The 20903-nt window shown below is 62.0% G+C and overlaps 8 protein-coding genes across 8 annotated transcripts; 4 read left to right on the top strand and 4 right to left on the bottom strand.

The window, feature by feature from the left end:
* Positions 1 to 230: 230 nt before the first annotated feature.
* Positions 231 to 4178, bottom strand: MICPUN_113348 (oxoprolinase family protein; the record flags this gene model as incomplete). Its single annotated transcript, XM_002507739.1, has 1 exon — positions 231 to 4178. One exon carries the CDS (start codon positions 4176 to 4178, stop codon positions 231 to 233), a length of 3948 nt encoding a protein of 1315 aa, XP_002507785.1.
* A 571-nt stretch (positions 4179 to 4749) lies between these two features.
* On the bottom strand, positions 4750 to 6420 carry MICPUN_101714 (predicted protein; the record flags this gene model as incomplete). Its single annotated transcript, XM_002507738.1, has 1 exon — positions 4750 to 6420. The coding sequence occupies one exon, from the start codon at positions 6418 to 6420 to the stop codon at positions 4750 to 4752; it is 1671 nt and encodes a 556-aa protein (XP_002507784.1).
* Positions 6421 to 6829: 409 nt separating this feature from the next.
* MICPUN_60437 (E3 ubiquitin-protein ligase) lies at positions 6830 to 10914 on the top strand (the record flags this gene model as incomplete). The annotated part of the gene is made up of 1 exon (XM_002508031.1): positions 6830 to 10914. The coding sequence occupies one exon, from the start codon at positions 6830 to 6832 to the stop codon at positions 10874 to 10876; it is 4047 nt and encodes a 1348-aa protein (XP_002508077.1). The 3' UTR covers positions 10877 to 10914.
* Positions 10915 to 10938: 24 nt separating this feature from the next.
* Positions 10939 to 11616, bottom strand: MICPUN_84119 (predicted protein; the record flags this gene model as incomplete). The annotated part of the gene is made up of 1 exon (XM_002507737.1): positions 10939 to 11616. One exon carries the CDS (start codon positions 11614 to 11616, stop codon positions 10939 to 10941), a length of 678 nt encoding a protein of 225 aa, XP_002507783.1.
* A 979-nt stretch (positions 11617 to 12595) lies between these two features.
* Positions 12596 to 16227, top strand: MICPUN_107017 (predicted protein; the record flags this gene model as incomplete). The annotated part of the gene is made up of 1 exon (XM_002508030.1): positions 12596 to 16227. One exon carries the CDS (start codon positions 12596 to 12598, stop codon positions 16193 to 16195), a length of 3600 nt encoding a protein of 1199 aa, XP_002508076.1. The 3' UTR covers positions 16196 to 16227.
* A 43-nt stretch (positions 16228 to 16270) lies between these two features.
* Positions 16271 to 17118, bottom strand: MICPUN_60434 (predicted protein; the record flags this gene model as incomplete). Its single annotated transcript, XM_002507736.1, has 2 exons — positions 16271 to 16287; positions 16338 to 17118. The coding sequence occupies 2 exons, from the start codon at positions 17116 to 17118 to the stop codon at positions 16271 to 16273; spliced, it is 798 nt and encodes a 265-aa protein (XP_002507782.1).
* Positions 17119 to 17228: 110 nt separating this feature from the next.
* Positions 17229 to 18695, top strand: MICPUN_112715 (major facilitator superfamily; the record flags this gene model as incomplete). Its single annotated transcript, XM_002508029.1, has 1 exon — positions 17229 to 18695. The coding sequence occupies one exon, from the start codon at positions 17229 to 17231 to the stop codon at positions 18693 to 18695; it is 1467 nt and encodes a 488-aa protein (XP_002508075.1).
* A 712-nt stretch (positions 18696 to 19407) lies between these two features.
* Positions 19408 to 20442, top strand: MICPUN_84418 (predicted protein; the record flags this gene model as incomplete). Its single annotated transcript, XM_002508028.1, has 1 exon — positions 19408 to 20442. One exon carries the CDS (start codon positions 19408 to 19410, stop codon positions 20440 to 20442), a length of 1035 nt encoding a protein of 344 aa, XP_002508074.1.
* Positions 20443 to 20903: the final 461 nt, after the last annotated feature.

The raw sequence follows: 20903 nt of genomic DNA, 5'->3' as shown, positions 1-20903 counted from the left end.
CAAATTTTGGGTGCTCTCCGAACCGGAAAACGTGGTCTGCGACCGTACTGGATTTCGTTCAATCACGCGCGCGATGGAGCGATGGGCTTTCACATGCAGTCTCGTGAGCTCCCCTTTAAAACCCTCGCCCTTTCGGGGTTTTTTCACGTGATGTAGAACTCCACGAACCGTTACGATCGTTTGGCCGCCCTTTTTTTGCTTTCGACACCTGACCTGCGTCGATCGATCGATCACTTCTCCTTGGGCTTGGCACCGAACCCGCCTCCTCCCGGCGTCGCGATCCTCAACAGATCTCCCGCGCGAACCTTCACGCTGTTCTTGTTCCCCAGGTTCACCTCTTTGCCGTCGAGGGCGCGCATCAGCGTGTTGCGTCCCATTAAGCCGTCCTCGCCGCCGTTCATTCCCCTCGGCGCGAACACGCGCCGCTCCGTCAGCACCGACACCGTCACCGGCCTCAGGAACTCGATCTCCCTCACGACGCCATCGCCCCCCGCGTGCTCGCCGGCACCGCCCGACCCGCGACGCAGCGAGAACCGCCTGAGCACCACCGGATACCTTCGCTCCAGAATTTCCGGATCGGTGATGCGGGTGTTTGTCATGTGGCACTGCACGCCGGATGCGCCGTCCCATGCGGGCCCGGCGCCCGCGCCGCCCGCGATGGTCTCGTAGTACCCGAAGGTGTCATCGCCGAAGGTGAGGTTGTTCATGCACCCCTGCGAGTTGGCGCACGCCTCGAACGCGGCGAGGCAGACGTCGGTGACGCGCTGGGAGGTGAGCACGTTGCCGCCCACAACCGCCGCCGTCTCCGAGGGCGACAGGAAACTCCCCTCCGGGATGATGATCTCGATGGGCTTCAGGCATCCCTGGTTTAGCGGGATCTCCTGATTGACGAGGCACCTGACGCAATAGATCACGGCCGCGCACGTCACCGCGGGCGGCGCGTTCCAGTTTCCGAGAACCTCGCCGCCCGTTCCGGTGAAATCAAACACCGCGCCGCCCTCCGTCCGGTCCAGCGTGAGCGTCAGTCGCACGACGCTCCCGTCGTCCATCTTGTCCTCGGCGGCTAGGGCAACCTTGCTCGGGTCACCCGGCACGGTCCCAAAGCGGGACGCGAGTCGCTCCGCCGCCTCCCTGAGCATGTCCCTCACGGCGAGCTCCGCGTTGTCCTGCACGTGGCCCATGTAGTCCGTCACCGTCCGCTCCCCCCACTCGTCCATGAGCTCTTGGATCAAACCGATGCCGCGCCGGTTGGCTGCCACCTGCGCGTTCAGGTCGCTCAGGTTATCGGCCAGCTTGCGCGTCCCGGGGGAACCCGTGCTCGGGGACGTGAGCAGGGCGGTGATACCCTCCTCGTCGTACGTTCCCCCGCGCACGAGCTTGAACGCCTCGATAGCCGCGCCCTCGTCCGCGATTGTTCGGGAAAACGGGGGCATGGATCCGGGGGTGATCCCGCCCACGTCCGCGTGGTGACCTCTGGACGCGACCAAGAACACGAGCTCGCCGTTTCTAAACACCGGAGTGACGACGGTTATGTCGGGGAGGTGGCTGCCCCCCGCCCTCGGGTGATTGGTGACCAGAACGTCCCCCTCGTCGAGTCCCCCGTTCTCGGCCCAATGCTTCAGCTGCCATCGGACCGTCTCGCTCATCGCGCCTAGATGCACCGGGACGTGAGGCGCGTTCGCCACCAGGCCCCCGTCCGGGCCGAACAACGCGCAGGAAAAGTCCAGACGCTCCTTGATGTTGGTGCTGACGCTGGTGCGCTGCAGCGTGCGACCCATCTGCTCGGCGATGCCCATGAACCGGTTGTTGAAGATGGACAGCTGCACGGCGTCGGGGATCTTGGACGAGTCTTTTTGGTCCTTTTTGGACGAGTCGAGGACCACCTCGGTGGATTTCTCGTCGTCTTTGGATTTCTCATCTTTGACCACATCCACGGCAATCTTGAGGTCGCCGTACTCGGTCACCTCGGCGACGCAGCCGGGCTCGATGATGCACGTCGCGGTTCCGTTCATGACCACGCACGGTCCCTCCAGCAAAGCGCCGGCTCCGAGCTGCTCCAACAAGAACACCGGCGCCTCCCTCCATCCACCCTCAAAGTACACCCGCGCGACGGAATCAGGGTCCGGGAGATTCCCAGGGAACTTCCCCTCGCTAAGATTAGGGATCTTCACGCGCTGAAGCAACGTGGACTTGCCAATCCCACGCACGCGCACGTCGTCTATGAGAAGGTCCCGGCCGACGAGCTTGAAGCCGTACTCCCGCTCGAACCTCTCGCCAAACGCCCTCGCGAAATCGCCATCCTCCGGCTCGGGGACCATGATCGCCGTATCCGTGCCCTCGTACCTGAGGTTGAGGAAAACCTCGCACTCGCACTCTTCTTCGCGATCGAAACCCTGCGAGACGAGCTCCAAAAGGCAACGTTCGGCGAGTTCGTCCGCGGCGGCTCTCGCGTCCGCGGGGGCTGGGTTAACTCCTTTAACTCCTCCGCCAATCATCGGGTACGAGCCCGCAAACGGCCGCTGCGTCTCGGCGACCACGTCCGCCAATCCCATGCCGTACGCGGACAGGATGCCGCAAAACCTGTGAACAAACACCGTGGACATGCCGAGGGATCTGGCGATGGCGCACGCGTGCTGGGGTCCGGCTCCGCCAAACGCGGCGAGGACGTGCGACGCCGTGTCGAAACCTTTGCTCTCCGTGATTTGGCGGATGGGTCGGCACATGGCCTCGTTGGCAACCTTGACGTATCCCAGCGCCACCTCCTCGACGCTCATCTCCTGGTCCGTGCCCGTGAGGCCCAGCTCCCGGTTGATCTTTTGGGCCTCAGCCTCGAACGCCGATCGCGTCGACGCCGCGTCCAGGGGCTCATCCTCGTCGGCGCCAAAAATCTTGGGAAAGTACTCCGGCAGGACCCTGCCCAGCAGCAGGTTGGCGTCCGTCACCGCGAGGTTCGCGCCGCCTTTCCTGTAGCACACCGGCCCGGGCTGGGATCCAACAGACTCCGGTCCGACCCTGAAAGTCCCTGACCTGAACGTGAGCCTCGATCCTCCCCCCGCGGCGACGGTGTTGATGTCCAGCTGCGGCGCCTGCACCGTCACCCCCGCCGTCTCCGTCTCGGTCACCTGCTCGTACGTCGCGTCGAACCTGGAGACGTCCGTGGACGTGCCCCCCATGTCGAACCCGATGACCGGTTGGGTGGTCTCCGCCCTGGTGGTGATCGCGTACCCGACGACACCGCCCGCGGGACCCGAGAGAATCGCCTTGTACCCCGTGAAGCGCTCCGCCGGCGTGAGGCCGCCGTCTGACTGCATGAAGCTCACCTTCACCCCGTCCCTCAGGCCGTCGTCGAAACCCCGGAGGAACGTGTCGAGGTACTCGCGGATGCACGGCGTGAGGTACGAGTCGACGCTCGCGGTGTGGCCGCGGGGTACCGCGCGAACCATGGGCACGAGCGCCGAGGACAGGCTGACTTGCGTGAAGCCCATCTCGGCAGCCAACTTCCCAACCGCCGCTTCGTGGTCGGGGAACGCGTACGAGTGCATCAGCACCACCGCGAGCGAGCGTATCCCCTCGTCCAGCAAGGCCTGGAGCTTGGGACGGAGCGACTCCACGTCCAGTGGACGCTCCACCAGCATCGCCTCGCCCGTCACCCCGGTCACGATTTTGAGTCCCTCCGTAGTAGCCTCGGACTCTGAAGAACCTCCTCCGTCAACCCCGGAAAAGAGCCTCACGCGCTCGGCCGCCTCCACCACCCGCTCGTACAGCCGGCTCGGTCGCTTGATCTCGAGGTCGAAGATGTCGGGCCTCGCCTGGTTTCCGATGGCGAGGAGGTCACCGAACCCCTCGGTGACCACGAGCGCGGATCGAGCGCCCTCGCGCTCCAGCAGCGCGTTCGTCGCGACCGTCGTGCCCATGCGGATCCACTCGATGCGGTCGGTGGGCACGGGCGCGTCGCGCGGGATCGTCTCGCCCGTCACCTCCTCGAGGATGCGCCGTATCCCCTCTCTCGGAGCGCTTTCGTAGTTGGCGGGATCCTCCGAAAGCAGCTTGAGCGTGCGGAAGCTGGACTTTTTGCCCTCCGATGGGGGGGAACCATCGGGAACCTCGGCGTACACGTCGGTGAAGGTGCCGCCTCTGTCTATGCAGAACCTGAAATCTCTCTGCTTGGTGGTCCCCATCGCGAGCACCCTCAGCGCTGCGGGTTGTGCTGCTCGGCGAACGGCTCGACGACGCCTGCTTTGGGATCCCGAATGACCGCGAGATCCGGGCCAGGGAGCGCGGGCTCGGACACCCACGCCTACCCCGTGCGCGAGCATCGAACTGGAGCAAATCAGAGAGGTTTCGAGGTCAGCAGTTCCTGCTAGCAAGAGCGGACACGATCTTATCCGAATTGATTCATATTTCCAAAATTCCATGGATCACCATTCGAAGCACAATCCTCGCCGGAAATACCGGTCGACGAATTCTAAACCTTGCCGATTAGGTGAGATCGCCCCTCAGGGGCACCCTTAGCTCAGTGGTAGAGCGCGCGTTTAGTAAGCTCGAGGTCAGCAGTTCGAACCTGCTAGGGTGCAAATTTCTTTTTCTTTTGCATTCTGAGCACACGGGGCGACGGCCCGCGTCGTCAGCTACGTCCTCGCCAATCTTGGCGACGTTCCGAGCACTTTGGAGGCGTCGGCGGGCGATGGCATCATTTCCTCGTATGGAGTTTGAGTATAGCAGCTGCTGGGACCTGGTCGAGTTTTGCAATCAAAAGTCCATCGCTAAGAACCTGTTGAGCTCCTCCACCTCTGGGTCCAGCTTCTCCGTCGCCTCTTTCTTCTTCCTCGACGGCGGAAGCGAACGAGTCATCAGGGGCTTGCCCGTGCGTTTCTTCACGGGCTCGTTCGCCTTGGCGATGCTCTTCGCCCTGCGCTCCTCCGCGGCGATCTTCTCCAGCTCGAGGTTGATGATCCTCTGCTTCGCTCGCCTGTCGCGCTCCAGACGTTTCTCTTCCTCCGCCACGAACGCCGCGGGCATCACGTCCGCGTCCGCGAGGTACCGCTCCAAACGCATCTCCATGTTCGTCAACATCTGTATGGTGGATATGGACGGATCCGGCGCGAACCCCGCTCGGGCGTACACCTCCGCCGTCTTCTCGTCGAGCCGCTCCAACGAAACGTCGGAACCAGGCGCCGGCGCGACGTTCGACAGGGGACCCGACTTTTTCTTGCTCCGCGTCTTGGCCGCCCCGTTGAGGAGCGCGTCAGCCTTGGCCTCCTCGCGTTCGATTTGCGCCTCGAGCTGCTCAACCTGCGTCCTCAGCGACGCGTTCTCGGCATCCATCCTCGCCCGGACCTCCCTCTCCTTGTTCTTCAAATCCTCCAAGATGTCCTCCGTCTCCTGCGCGTTCTGAATGAGGAACAGGTTGGCCTCCTCCAGCTGCCCGTAGATCTCCGGGAGCTGCCTCGGGGAGGTGAAGTACATCGGCACCTCGCTGTCCGAGTCGTCATTCTCCGGCGTCCCCGGGGGTGAGGGCTCCGCGTCAACCGCCTCCCTCGCGTCCTGCGCAGCCTTGATCGCCGCCTCGAGCTCGAGCTGCGCCGCCGCCTCAGCCTTGCGACCCTTCCGCTTCGCCTCCTCCAGGGCACGCTCCTTCTCGGGAATCTCCTGGTCCGCCAAACCGATGGCGTCCACCATCGCCGCGTACGCGTCCCTCTCCGCCTGTCTCTTCCGGCGCCTCTCCTCCCGCCGCATGCGCTTAGCGTCGCCAACCGCCGCGAAGAACTCGGGGTCCGTGATGTCATCGAGGAACGTCTTGTACCTGCGGCAGTCGTCCAGCCTGTCCCTCGTCTTGGAGAGCTCGGTCTTGATCACGGTCATCTGAGCGTTGATTCGCTTAATCTCCTGCACGCGGTCGTTCTTCTGCTTGGTCTCCGCCTCGCCCGCGCGGATCGCCTCCTGTACCTTCAGGTCGTTCTCCTTCAGGAAACCTTCGAAACGCAGCGCATCCTCTTCCAACATCTGCTCCGATCGAGTCAGTGCCTCCTCCCTGCGCAGCGCGCGCTCCTCGAGCTTGCGAATCTCGGCTTGCTTGACGTCGAGCGACATCTGGGTGAGGAAGATCTCCCGCTTCTTGGAGATGAAGTCTTTCAGGTTCTCCCTGCCGTGGCCCTCGCCCCTTCGCAGAGTATCCGCGATGAGTTCCTCGTTGGTGCGCGTGCCTCCTATGAGATTTTCGCCGTCACCGATCCCGCGGGGTGAGGAAACCTCCGCGAGCGCGGCGGCCATCGTCCCGCCCTGCCGAGACACGAAGGTTGTCTTCTCAAACACGCTGAGAGACTGCTGATGGGCCTTCTCCCGGAGTTCCATGCGCCGAAGCGTCTCGCGCATTTCCTCCACCGTGTCTCCCTTGGGCATCGCGAAAGGGTTGAGCTCCATGGTCTCACTGCTAGGACAAGGCGGGTCGGATGTGGGAAGGAGTCAGCGTTTTGGGCGCCCAAAAGAAGGCCACATTTTTGGAATCAAGCGGAGGTCGCGCCTGGGTTGAGGACGAACGGAGGGACGGCGCACCTTTCGGTGTCAGCGATGGACGCTTCATCAAGCGCGGGGTCCGATACGCCGCTCCTGACGGAGTTGGCGTCGGAACCCGATATATCCCCGCTCATGGCTCGCGGTGGCTAATGGTAGCGGGGGCACGCCCTAATCGGGCAAATTGTGGCACTTCGTTTGATGAAGCTGTGAAGAGCACGGCAGCCCAGTCGTTCCGTGAAATTTTGGCACAGTCAAGCGCGCGGGCTCCGGGTCGCGGAGCGCGTCCAAGACGATGCGGTAGGGTTCGACGGGCGACATGGAGCCGGGATCGTCGGACTCGGACGAGGAGCGCGACGGGGACCTCGCGGGAACCCTGCGAGCCGCGCTCCCGGACGTCTCCCGCTCGGCTGTCAGAGGCGACGATGCGTTCAGAAGAGCTCGGGGCACAGCGCCGGTCGACGACCAGAGGTCCGTTCGCTCGGCGTCGTCAATGACGCGAGTGCCGCTCCCAACTCGCGCACCCGCACCGACGCGTCGACCCTCCCCGCCGCCGCACCCTCCCGCCTCGTGCTCGAGTTCCGGCGCCCCGACACGGCGCCCCGACACGGTGATGACGCACGTCGCGTCAGCTTCCTTCGTTCTCGGTCCCGCGCATCACGGTTCGACGCGCATCCTGGACGAGACGGGAGCCCGGGGGCGTCGCAGAGGGCACGGACTGGGTCCCGCGATAGCCGCGGCGGCGGAGAGGAGGCGCGCGGCTGAGCTACAGGCGGCGAGACATCTGCACGAGCGGCACGTGGCGCTCTACGCGTGGGGACGATGCGACGCCGGGCAGCTCGGCTTTGGCGCGGGAGGCTTTGGTGCGCCGACGTCCCGAGATTCCTCGGAAGCTGCGGAGGCGTATCCGACGCCGAGGTCGGTGTCATCGTTGGACGGAAGAGACGTGACACACGTCGCCGGCGGTGCGAGGCACTCCGTCGCCGTGACGAGCGCGGGGGAGGTGTACGCTTTCGGCGACTGCTCCGGCGAAGGTAAAGCGCTGAGCGCACCCACGCGGCTGAGGGAGGCGGTAATCGATCCGCCGGAGGTGACCGCCACGACGAACGCGATGCCACGAGTCGCGACTGTAGCTTGTGGGCAGCGACACTGCGCGGCTGTGACGACGAGCGGCGTGCTGCTGTCGTGGGGCAACGAAGAGTTTGGGCAGCTCGGACAGGGTCCGCCGCGGGATTCATCGTCCAAGGGTGACGCTAAAAGCCTCATAAGAAGGAGGGCGGACGCGTCGATGATGCCGCGCCTCGTCGGGAGCGGGCATGTGAAGTTCACGTCGGTGGCGTGCGGCGCCGGACACACGCTCGCGCTGACTGCCAACGGCCGCGTCTTCTCTTTCGGCCGGGGCGCGTTCGGTGCTCTTGGACACGGGGACCGACTCAATTGCGACGTTCCCCGATTGGTGGATGCGCTGTGGGGCGTGGGAGTGGCGCAAATCGCCGCGGGTGATAACCACAGCGCTTCTCTGAGCGCATCAGGAAGGGTTTACACCTGGGGAAGGGGAAAGTACGGTGCCTTGGGTCACCGCGATGTCGATAACCGCTCGAGGCCGACGCCGGTTCAGGCGCTGGATGACGCAGGGGTTCGATGCGAGCAAATCGCGTGCGGGGGCGACCACACCCTCGCCATCGCCGGCGGTGGATCCGGTGTCTTACTCGCGTGGGGACGGGGAAGCAGCGGACCCGCAGGGACCGGGGCGACGGCCGATGTGTTGACTCCGACGATCATCGATCGCGCTCTCCTCGGGGATGAGAAAGTTTTCCAAATATCCGCGGGAAGCAAGCACTCCGTGGCGGTGACCGAAGGTGGATGCGTTTACACTTGGGGCGCGAGGACACAGGGACAGCTCGGACACGAGCTCGGCGATGCGGGAACCTCGGAGCACGGAGTCTGGAAACTCTCGACGGGTGGGGGCGCGGCTGTCTCTGCTGTCGCGAAAGTCGCGGGTCTTCCCGCCGGACGCGACGTTCTGTACGCCGTCGCAGCTGGAGACCACACGTTTGCGGCTGTGGCGCCTGGCAAAGGGGCGGCCACGACGCGTGGCAGAGCGCCGTGGTCTGGTGCTCACGGATGGTCGCTCCGAGCCATCGAGCTTCCTCCTATTCTAGAGCTTGCCGAGTCGATCACAGCTCTTGACCCAGAGGTGGATGCCGACGAGTGCCATCGGATCGTACCTGAGCTGATTAGAGCCGTGGAAGACGTGTTCTCTTCCCCCGGGTTCATCGTCGAGGGGTTCGCGGCTCCACGCTTCGCTGAAGAAAGTGAGAGCGATGCTCGTACCTCGGGGCTGGACGTGACAAGTGTCGAGGCTGTGTACTCGGCACTTTGCTCGTGTGGCCGTCCTGAAATCATCGCCGCACTCGCAAACGCGTCGGCAAAACTCTTGGAAGCGCTACTCGACGCACTCCAGCGCGCCAAGACCGACTTGGAGGATGTGAATGACACGCGCGTGGTCGTCGCAGCGATGATTGTCCTTTGGATGTCACCGCTCAACGGTGACCCCGCATTGGGCGACACACTCGTGCCGCGGTTAGTGGCGGTGACCGAGCAGCTAACGGCGACGGGGGTTGGTGATTTGCTGATACCGTGGCTCGCTGCAGATATCGATGCAGACGTATTTGAACGCAGGCTGGTATCACCGCTCATGGGTTTTCTGACCAGGAGCTTGGGCAAGGATCTCGCTCGGAAACATCACAAGGGAAGGGGCCTGGTGGGTTCAATCGGACCCTCGGGAAGAACCTCTCCAGGCGGTGGCATGGACGTATTTGCGGTTCGCGCGGCACAGATGCTGGGCATGCTCCACGCGGCGAATGAAATCAGACAAAAACAAACCGGGGAGCCAATCGTCCCAGCATCTGTGTTTTACAGTCAGTCGTTAAGCGACTCTCTGAATCTTCGGGAAGAGTACATGCGACTGATACAGCTGGATGCGGATGGACTCGGTACTGGAACATGGGGTGGTGACCGGATGAACTCGTATCCGGCGTGCCTCCGTCCCGGCGAGTTGGTAACTTTTTGCCAGCTCCCGTTCCTGCTCACCGCCGAGGCGAAAGGCAGGATCTTGCAGGGAGAGGCAAACCTACAGAAGCGCCACGAAATGCGAATGAGCCACTTGAGTGCGATACAGAACGGTCAGTTCTCGAACGACCTCCCATTTGGCAGCCCGGACGCGCCGTTCCTGGAGCTCGTCATCGAGCGTGGCAACCTTTTGAAAAATGCGCTCGACGCAGTCGCTTCCAAGACCCCAGCGGATCTCAAGAAGCCGCTCAGGATAAAGTTCAAATCTGATGGCGTCGAGGAGGAGGGTGTTGACGAGGGCGGCGTGACAAAGGAGTTCTTTCAGCTGATGGTTCGGGAGATGTTCAAGGATGCCCGGACCTTTGTAGAGTTCTCAGAGCACGGGTCTGAGGACAAGAATTCTTCTCTTGCGCCGCCGATGTTCACGCTCGATGAGGAGTCGCGGTACCACTGGTTCAACCCGGCAGCGTCTGTGTCTGCCGAGTCACTCGCTCGCTTCCGGCTCTTCGGCGCCGCGCTCGGTTTAGCCATATACAACGGTGTCTGCCTCGACGTGCACCTGCCCCCTGTGGCGTATCGACGCTTGTGCGGTATGGAGCCCACGCTCGTTGATCTGTGCGAGCTGTCGCCATCCCTTGGTGAAGGCTTGCAAACGCTGCTTGATTATGACGGGGACGACATCGAGGAGGTTTTTTATCGCGACTTCGTCGTAGAACGTTTCGACGCTGAGACGGGCCGCACGCTCACGACAGAGTTGAAGCCTGGAGGTGAACACACGGCGGTGACTGGTGGGAACCGTAAAGAATTTGTGAAGCTTTACGTACAACACGCGCTGGACAAATCTGTATCTGCGCAGTTTGGCGCGTTCAAAGCCGGTTTCGAGCAGGTTTGCGGCGGCCCGGCACTTGGGTTGTTCACCCCGACCGAGCTCGAGCTACTCGTGTGCGGTGACCCGGAGATTGACATGAAGGCGCTCGAGCGAGTCACAAAGTACGACGGCGGATTTGATGCTGACCACCGCGCCATCAGAGATTTTTGGTCGGTGGTGCACTCGCTACCAATCGCCGATCAGAAGCGTCTCCTGTTCTTCGCGACGGGCTGCGACCGCGCACCGGTCGGAGGCCTCGAGAACTTGCCTTTCGTCGTACAGAGGAGCGGGCCAGATACTGAACACCTGCCCACTGCGCACACGTGTTTCAATGTCCTTCTCTTGCCAGAGTATGATTGCCAAGAAAAACTCAGAGATCGCCTAGCCGTGGCAATCGCGAATGCGGAGGGGTTCGGGCTGCAATAGATGTAGCTTTATCGTTTAGAAATTACGCTTGAATAGTGCTACCTGGCTGGTACGCGTCCTCCTCATCCCAGCTTTGAGTACATGTCATATAGCGAAACGCAGATCTCCATGCTGATGAGCACGATGATGATCCACTCCAGCGTATCGCTCTTCCGATTCTGCAGAATCTCCAAGTAGAACTTGGACTGAGTCTGAATCAGGTTCAACTTGTAGTCCAGGTGATCAAACCTCTCCTCGAGCTCGAAGTCCGCGCGCAGGCCCGACCACACTTTGTCGTACTGCGAGTACTGCCACGCCGTGTCCGACCTTCCCAAGAGCCTCATTCTTGTCACCAGCTCGGTTAGCGTGTTGTTGTTCTCCGCCACCAGCTTGAACAGTCTGGCCTTCGATATATCCATCTCCCCAGTCTCTTCCGTTGTTTTGTTCAAGCCGCTGAAGATCTCAATCATGTTGTCCACCTTGAGCTCGTGGTGCTCCAGCGCAACCGTCTGCGCGAGCACGGTTCCTATGACGGATATGTTGTTGAGGTCGAGCCGCTTGAGTACCACGTGGTCAGCCGCGAACTCTGCCCATCCTTCCATACCCGGCCGAACCATTACCCTGTAGTCGTCCGTGCACGGCACCGCGATCGGGGTCTTGGTGAACGATCGGGCGAGCTTGAGGCACTCGTCCCGCTCGCGTCGGCCCATGTTGAAGAAGACGACGGAGCCGTACTTGTACACCACAAAGTACCTGCTCATCAGGTCCGCGCGTCCCCACGACGCGTCCAGGTCGGACCCACCGCTCTCGTTCACGTTGAGCCCCTCGAAGTCACCCTTCAGGCCGCCGGCGCCCCGGCTGCCTGCCGCGCCTTTCCTCGGCGTCATCCGAACCACCATGCACTCCCTGAAGAATTCCTTCGGGTAGGAGCTCAGGCGCTTGGCCATCTCGTGGAAGTCTATGACGTTGCCGACGTAGTACGCGCGCACGGGAATCATGAACTCATGCGGGTGCGTCAGTGCCGCCGCTGCCGATCCCGGAGCGCCCGGATTTTCCGTCATCGTGGTCGACTCTCCCGACGACGCGTCTCCCCTCAAAGAATTTTGTTTATTTTTATCCTCCTCCATCGCCTCCTCCTCCTCCTGCGGCCTCGCCTTCTCCGCCGCCGCAGACGCGTGGAAACCTCGCATTTCCCGACCGTCGCCGAACCATGCCTGTGATGCCGCGAAGCCTGTCGCGGGCGCGTTTTTCCAATCGCCCGTTCCAGCAGTCGCTGCGACGCGCCAATCGCCCACCGACGCGTATCCCCGACACTCGGTCCCGAGGGCGGTCCATCGCGCTGAAGCCCCGCTGCGGACGCATCCGGGCGCCCTGACCAGACCCCTGGAGACCACGGACGCGATGCGAGGAAGCATCGCGATTCGGCTCGGTAGCCCGAAGCCAGGCGCTCTCCGTCCGTGCGCAGCCGCGAGTGTCGGGAGGTGGGACTCAACTCGAGAATTTCGTCGGCGGGACTGAGGCGAGTTTCCCCAGCCAGTCTCGCTCCGCTGTGAGAGCCGAAGCTGACTGCCCCGCAGTGTGCGAGAAAAATTGCCGCCTGCAAAACCCTCGAGGATTGATTGTTTGGGCGCCAATCCCCAGGGGCTGATCATAGCGAGGCGCGCGACGGAGGTCGGCGCGAGGGAGAGTCGGAGCCGGTTCAGTGTTCTGCGCGTCGCACGGGCGACGAAGTAAGAGACCATGTTCCTGTACAACCTCACCCTGCAGAAGGGAGGCGGCGTCCAATGCGCGGTATACGGCAACTTCAGCGCCCCCAAGGCGCAGGAGATCGTCGTGTCGCGTAACAAGGTGCTCGAGCTGCTCAGGCCCGACGAGAGCGGAAAGATGCAGACGATCGTCAGCACGGAGGTGTTTGGCGTCATCCGTTCCCTCGCCGCGTTTCGTCTGACGGGCGCGAACAGGGACTACCTCGTGTGCGGAAGCGACAGCGGCCGGATTGTCGTGCTGCAGTACGACAAAGAGAGGAATCGGTTCGACAAGGTGCACCAGGAGACTTTCGGAAAGAGCGGGTGCCGGAGGATCGTGCCCGGGCAGTTCCTGTGCGTGGATCCCAAGGGCCGCGCCATCATGATCGCGGCCATCGAGAAGGCCAAGCTGGTCTACGTGCTGAACAGGGACACCGAGGCAAATCTGACGATCTCGTCCCCTCTCGAGGCTAACAAGTCACACGTGGTGGCGTTCCACGTCGCCGCGCTGGACTGCGGACTGGACAACCCCGTCTTCGCGGCGATCGAGCTGGATTATGCGGACGCCGACCAGGATAGCACCGGCGAGGCCGCGGCGGAGGCGCAGAAGCACCTCACCTTTTACGAGCTTGACCTCGGGCTGAACCACGTGGCGAGAAAGTCAAGCGAACCCATCGACAACGGCGCGAATCATCTCATCGCGGTGCCCGGCGGCGGCGACGGACCGGGCGGCGTTCTCGTGTGCGCCGAAAACTTCATCATCTACAAGAACCAGGGGCACCCCGACGTGCGGGCGGTGATCCCCCGGAGGAACGCGCTCAGCGGCGACCGCGGCGTCCTCATCGTTTCCTCCGCCACCCACCGGACCAAGCAGCAATTCTTCTTCCTTGCTCAGTCCGAGTACGGCGACATCTACAAGGTCACGGTGGAGTATCAGAAGGGCACGGAGTTCGTGAGCGAGGTGAAGATCAAGTACTTCGACACCATCCCTCCCTGCGTCTCGATCTGCGTGCTAAAGACGGGTTTCTTGTTTGCGGCTTCGGAGTTTGGGAACCACGCTCTCTACCAGTTCCAGGGCATCGGCGACGACGAGGACGACGTGGAGTCAAGCTCGGCGACGCTGGTGGAGACGGATGAGGGCTACCAGCCCGTTTTCTTCGAGCCCAGGGCTCTGAGAAACCTTCACCCCATCGACGACGTTGAGTCCCTTTGCCCGGTTCTCGACATGCAGTGTCATAATCTCGTTGCGGAGGAGACCCCACAGCTGTACGCCCTGTGCGGCACGGGCCCTAGGTCCACGCTCAGGGTTCTTCGGCAGGGTGTTGCCCTTTCGGAGATGGCGGTGTCTCCCCTACCGGGTAACCCAAACGCAGTCTTCACCGTTCGCAAGAGCGCGAGCGATGAGTTTGATGCGTACATCGTCGTCTCATTCACCAACGCCACCCTCGTGCTGTCCATCGGTGAGACCGTGGAAGAGGTCAGCGACAGCGGATTCCTGGGTACTGTGCCCACGCTGAGCGCCTCTTTGCTTGGGGATGATTCGCTCCTGCAGGTGCACCCCGGCGGTTTGAGGCACATCCGCGCGGATAAACGAATCAACGAATGGAGGACGCCCGGCAGGAAGACGGTGACCCGAGTGACCACAAACGCGAGGCAAGTCATCATCGCGCTGTCCGGCGGCGAGCTCATTTACTTTGAGCTTGATCAGACCGGTCAGCTCATGGAGGTTGAGAAGCTGGAAACGAGCGGAGACGTGGCGTGCCTGGACATTGGACCAGTTCCAGAGGGCCATCTCAGGAACAGGTTCCTCGCCGTGGGCTCGTTCGACTCCACCGTTCGCATCCTCTCCCTCGGCGCGGAGGACTGTCTGCAGACCATGGGCGTCCAGGCGCTCGCGGCGGCACCCAACTCGCTGCTCATGCTCCGTGACGACGGTAGTGGCTCGATCTACCTCAACGTCGGCCTCACCAACGGCGTGCTTCTCCGCGCCGACGTTGACTCGGTCACCGGGCAGCTCAGCGACACCCGCGCTCGCTTCCTCGGTGCCAGGCCGCCCAAGCTGAGCGCGGTGTCCGTGCAGGGTAAGGCTGCGATGATGGCTCTGTCCTCCAGGCCTTGGCTCGGCCACTTTGACCTCGCCAACAGGTTTGCCCTGTCGCCGCTGTCGTACGAGCCTCTCGAACACGCCGCGCCGTTCTCTTCCGACGCCTGTCCCGAGGGTGTCGTCGCAGTCGCGGGCAACACGCTCAGGATCGTCGCGGTGGAGCGCCTGGGGGAGCAGTTCAACCAGCGCACTTGCAAGCTGCGGTACACACCGAGACAGATGAGCGTGAACGTCGACAGGAACACGCTCGCCGTCGTCGAGTGCGACCAGTCGTCCGTACCTTACGACGAGCGCACCGGACTCGAGGGTGCGGCGGGTGAGAAAGACACCAAGATGGACGTGGAGGGCGAGGAGGATGATGAAGAAGAGGACGAGGTCACCATGACTCCCGCGGAGCAGTTTGGCGCCCCAAAGGCACCGCCCGGGTCGTGGGCGTCGTGCGTCCGCATCGTCGACCCGGCGTCGGCGTCCACCAAGCAAATCGTGGAGATGACGGGCAACGAGGCGGCCCTGTGCTGCTGCCACGTGTACTTCCCTCAGGCTGATGAGTTGTTCCTCGCGGTGGGTTCTGCGGTGAGCCTGACGTTCTCTCCCAGGGACAGCGAGGGTGGATTCATACACCTGTACAGGTACACTCAGGATGGCGGGATTGAATTGTTTCACAAGACTCCCCTCGACGGCGTTCCCGGCGCGATGTGCGGCTTCAAGGGGCGACTGCTCGTTGGTGTTGGCAACACGCTTCGCCTGTACGACTTTGGCAAGAAAAAGTTGCTTCGCAAGGTTGAGAACCGCAACTTTCCCAACTTTATCAAGACGATTCATGCGCAAGGTGAGAGGATCTACGTCGGTGACGTGCAGGAGTCGTTTCACTACGTCAGGTACAAGCGCGAGGATGGGAGCATGTACATCGTCGCTGACGACGTCCAGCCCAGACACGTCACCGCCGCATGCCCGCTCGATTACGACACCATCGCGGGCGGCGACAGGTTTGGCAACGTCTTCGTCAGCCGCCTGGCGCAGGATGTCTCGGATGAGATTGAGGAGGATCCCACCGGCGGCAAGACTGCGTACGGCCAGGGAGCTCTGAACGGCGCGTCACACAAGATCAACCAGGTGACGCAGTTCCACGTCGGCGAGACTGTCTGCGCGCTGACCAAGGGTACGCTTCAGGCTGGAGGGCTCGAGAGCATGATTTACGCGACGCTGATGGGGACGTTGGGCGCGTTGATGCCCTTTGGGAACAGGGAGGATGTGGACTTTTGCACGCACCTGGAGATGCACATGCGCCAGGAGCTGCCGCCACTGCTGGGTAGAGACCACCTGGCGTTCAGGAGCAGCTACTTCCCGGTCAAGGATGTGATCGACGGGGACCTCTGCGAGATGTACACCGTCCTGCCGCACGAGGCGCAGAGGCGCGTGGCAGAGGACATGGACCGAACGGTTTCGGAGGTGCTGAAGAAGCTCGAGGATCTGAGGGCAAAGGTGGCGTAGTCTTGTTATTTTAAGCTTCGAACTACATCTAATCCTAGTAGCTAGTCCAATTCGTCCGGGTCGTACGCGTCTTCCTCATCCCCGGTCCCCTCCTCAGCGGCTCTTAGAGCCCCTTCAATCGCGTCGATGATTTCCGCGCGACCGCCCCTGGCCTTCGCTTTCCCGAGAGCGTCCCAGTCATTTTCATCTCGCAGGCTGAGATCGCAACCGTGCGATATGAGCAAGTTGAGCGACTCCACATCGCCGAGCCGTGCGGCTACCATCACAGGGGTCTCGCCGCAAAAGTCCGCCTGATTCGGGTCAGCGCCCGCGCTCTCGAGCAGTTCCTTGACGCAACCAGGACTTCTTCCCCAACACGCGTGCAGAAGCGGCGTCAACCCCTCGGCGTCCATCGCACGCGCCGAGGCTCCGCGCCGAATCAGCTCGCGGCAAGCGTCCAAGGAACCGGACGAGGCGGCGACCATCAATGCCGTGCGACCATCACCATCCTGCGCCGAAACCTGGTCGACATCCACGTCCGTCTCCAGGATCCTCGAGATGGTTTCTCTCCTGTTCCAGTCGGCAGCTTGGTAGAGCACCGCGACTTTAACAACGAGGGGTAGATCCCCGCCGCCGGTTCGTCCCTCGCGTCGACACCGGGGGCAAAGATCCTCGCCAGTATGGAGCATCTCATCAATGCAAGACAGGCACGAGATCGACGGCATCACAGCATCCAACCAAACCCTCTCTGGAGGCGCGTTCGCCGCAGCCGATGCGGCCTCGGCGACTCGCCGATCTTCAATCTCCTTTTGCCGTCGTCGGTCCGCGCGCTGGGCCTCGACCAGCTCCTGCGGGATCCCCTCCAGCCCGCCACCCCTGGTGAGCTGCTCCATCAGCGCGGCGAGCTGACCTATCAGCTCGCTCCCATCCTCGCCAGCCTCCATCCTCACGCGTGTCACCGAGCTATGACTTTCGAGTTGGCACGTCCAAGCAAGATGAAGGTTTTTTAAAGCCGTCGTTCCTCCACAACCCGAGGCGGTGCCCGCCGGGCGCTATGAGGGACCTTGCCGCGCGAGCGTTGGGCGCGAATCATGTGTGGGTGTCCCTATTCCTCGGTGTGTGCATGCAGTTATGCGCCGGCACCCTCTACTCAGTCACAGCATGGGGGGTGACGCTGAAGGAGGTGGCAGGGTGGAACTCGGATGAGTCCTTGGGCGTCGCGGAGACGGTGGGCACGATGGGCATCAACATCGCGTTTCATAACGGATTCCTCGTCGACCGTCTCGGATCGCGACCCATGTCCGCGGTTGCGGCGCTCGCGCTCTTCTCCGGGTGGCACTTGCTCGCGAACGTCGCGTCCTCGGGAGGATCGCCGAGTGCGGCTGCACTTGCCCTCTGGCTCGTTGGGCAGGGAAGCATCACCGCGTTCATGTGTTCACTGGACGCGAACGTGGGAAACTTCAGCGAGGAGAACCAGGGCAAGGCGCACGGCTTGCTGCTGAGCGGTTTCGGAGGAAGCGCGGCGCTCTTCGCGACGGTGTACAGGTCGCACTTCGCGGGCGTTCCGACGGCGCTTCCATCGTTCTTTCGGGGCGCCGGGTACGTGACTGCCGTGGTGTGCATCGCGGGTGCCCTTCTCTTGAAGGACGCTCGCCACGGCGACAAATCCAAGGCACGGCGAGTCGTGTGCGAAGAAGGTGAGGAAGGAGAAGGACCAGAGTTGGTCGGAAGTCGCGAACGGAGCGATGGGATTGAGATGTCGACAATGAGCAAGGATGGCGGGATGTCTCGGGCACAGATGGAAAGTTTCGCAAACCTTCACGCGACGACCCATGGAACAGATGATGGCGAGGACGAAACCACATGGCAGTACCTAAGAGGTGTAGCCGGCAGACCTCTGTATTGGGTTATTTTCGTGATTGTCGCGTGTACCATAGGCACGGCCCTGCTTTGGGTGAACGAGGCGGGTTCCTTCACTCACGTGTTGACGGGGTCAAGAAAGGGACTCTCGAACATGGTTGTGGCATTCTCTCTAGGGAACGTTTTCGGCAGACTCGGCGCGGGATGGGCGTCCGATGTCGTGGAGCTTTCGTTTGGCGCACCCAGATCCGTGTTCCTTACATTTGGTGGGGGCCTGTTTTCTGTGTCCATGGCGGCGCTCGCGGGCAGCGAGAGAACCTCGTCGTCATCCAGGATGTTTTCAGCTATTGGAGTTGGACTGGCTGAAGGAACCGTAATGTCATCGTGGACTGCAATCGTGAGACGATCGTTCGGCGCAGAGAGGTTTGGACTCAACCTGGCTGTGTATAACTTTGCGATGGCAATCGGTAGCGGCATTTTGAACGGGCTCGCAGCAGCGGCCACGGAAACAGAGGACGAGCAGAAGGAAATTAATAACCTCCGGTTGGTGTTTTGGGTGGCAGCCGTGTTCAATGCACTCGCCGCTGTGATTGGGATTGTGGCGACGAGGATCCTCAGGGAAGAGAACGCACGGATGGGGTATCAAATGACGATAATTTAGTCGTAGGTAATCTTAGCTAGCTGGCTTAGCACATCGTCACATGTGGGCCAGAAAATTTCCACTTGCCATCACGTCGCTAGATTCACGTCGCTTCTTCCGAGGAAACGCACGCGAAAGCTCAGTGTTGCAGAGCGCGCAGCCAGGGTCAACCCCGGACGTTCGTTCGATGTGGCCCTTCAAGCGGCGCAAGACGTCCGCCGCATCGGAGCCGACATCGGAATACACGAGCGCCGGCGTGCGAACCCGGCGTTCCGCGGGCACACGGGGCGACCAGCCCGACGCCCCCGACGCAGATCTCGCAGATCTCGAGGACGAGCCCCAAGAGTTCTTGTGCCCCATCACGCGAACCATGTTCCGCGACCCGGTGATGGTGGTAAAATCGGGGCACACGTACGAGAGGGGCGCCGTCCTGGCGCACTTTGATCGCAACGGGGCCAAGGACCCGCTCACGCGTCGCGCCCTGAGCAGCACGAAGGTGGTGACGAACTGGGTGGTGAGACAGTTCGTGCAGGCTTGGCTGGACAAGCACCCGGACGTGACGCCCGACGGGTGGGACAGTCGTGAGCTTTCCGAGCCGTCGAAGGATGACGGGACGCGAACATTCGACGACGAGGGAGACATCGGAGTGCTCCGGACATGGCGTGCAATGTGCCCTGAACTGCAGGAGGTGTGGCCGGAGGACGAGCAACCGGAGCACTGGGAAGGGGTGACGATGGAAAACGACGGCCGGGTGGTGGAGCTCGACTTGGAAGACGTTGACCTGACCGCAGCGTTGCCAGCTGAGCTTGGGCGCCTGAGCGCGCTAAGGGAGTTGAACGTTAGCCGTAATGCGCTGACGCTCTTGCCTGTGGAGATCGGGCAGCTCACGTCGCTGGTGAAGCTGAGCCTCACCGAAAATCAGCTGACGAGCGTGCCGGCGGAGATCGGGCAGCTCGCATCGCTGAGGGTGTTGGACCTCAGCGACAATCAGCTGACGAGCCTGCCGGCGGAGATCGGGCTGCTCACGGCGCTGCAGGAGTTGTACCTCTACGGCAACCAACTGACGAGCGTGCCGGCGGAGATCTGGCAGCTCACGTCGCTGAGGAAGTTGTTGCTCGACGACAATGAGCTGACGAGCGTGCCGGCAGAGATCGGGCAGCTCACGTCGCTGGAGGTGTTGGGCCTCACAGACAACCAGCTGACGAGCGTGCCGGCGGAGATCGGGCAGCTCGCGTCGCTGACGGAGTCGGGCCTCAGCGGCAATCGGCTGGCGAGCGTGCCGGCGGAGATCGGGCTGCTCGCATCGCTGACGGAGTTGTTCCTCAGCGGCAATCAGCTGACGAGCGTGCCGGCTGAGATCGGGCAGCTCACGTCGCTGCAGGAGTTGTGGCTCGACGACAATGAGCTGACGAGCGTGCCGGAGGAGACTGGGCAGCTCGCGTCGCTGATGGTGTTGAGCCTCAGAGACAATGAGCTGACGAGCGTGCCGGCGGAGGTCGGGCAGCTCACATCGCTGAAGAGTTTGTACCTCTACGGCAATCAGCTGACGAGTGTGCCGGCGGAGATCGGGCAGCTGACGTTGCTGACAGAGTTGTTCCTCGACGACAACGAGCTGACGAGCGTGCCGGCAGAGATCGGGCAGCTCAGGTCGCTGGAGAAGTTGTACCTCGACGACAACAAGCTGACGAGCGTGCCGGCAGAGATACGCGAGCTCAGAGCGGCGGGCTGCAATGTGGAGCTGGATGACGGCGTCACGGTGGACGAGTGATCGCAGCACTTCTCAGCGTAGGCGTAGTATCTCGCGATAGAGATTGTAAGTAACACGATATGAATCCTCATCGGTCGTCTCTCCTCGCTCGCGGCAACAGGTGACCTTCGGGTCGAGGGTTTGTTGCGGGTATACCCTAGGGTAGGGTTTGTTGAGGGTATGTTCAAGGGTTCAGGGTTCATAAACCCTAATGATTCAGGGTTTAGGGTTTAGGGTTTAGGGTTTAGGGTTTAGGGTTTAGGGTTTAGGGTTTAGGGTTTAGGGTTTAGGGTTTAGGGTTTAGGGTTTAGGGTTTAGGGTTTAGGGTTTAGGGTTTAGGGTTTAGGGTTTAGGGTTTAGGGTTTAGGGTTTAGGGTTTAGGGTTTAGGGTTTAGGGTTTAGGGTTTAGGGTTTAGGGTTTAGGGTTTAGGGTTTAGGGTTTAGGGTTTAGGGTTTAGGGTTTAGGGTTTAGGGTTTAGGGT

This window comes from Micromonas commoda, chromosome 8 (assembly GCF_000090985.2).
Source record: "Micromonas commoda chromosome 8, complete sequence".
NCBI lineage: Eukaryota > Viridiplantae > Chlorophyta > Mamiellophyceae > Mamiellales > Mamiellaceae > Micromonas > Micromonas commoda.
The sequence above is the reverse complement of the archived record's forward strand: the minus strand, read 5'-3'. Positions and strand labels throughout refer to the sequence as shown.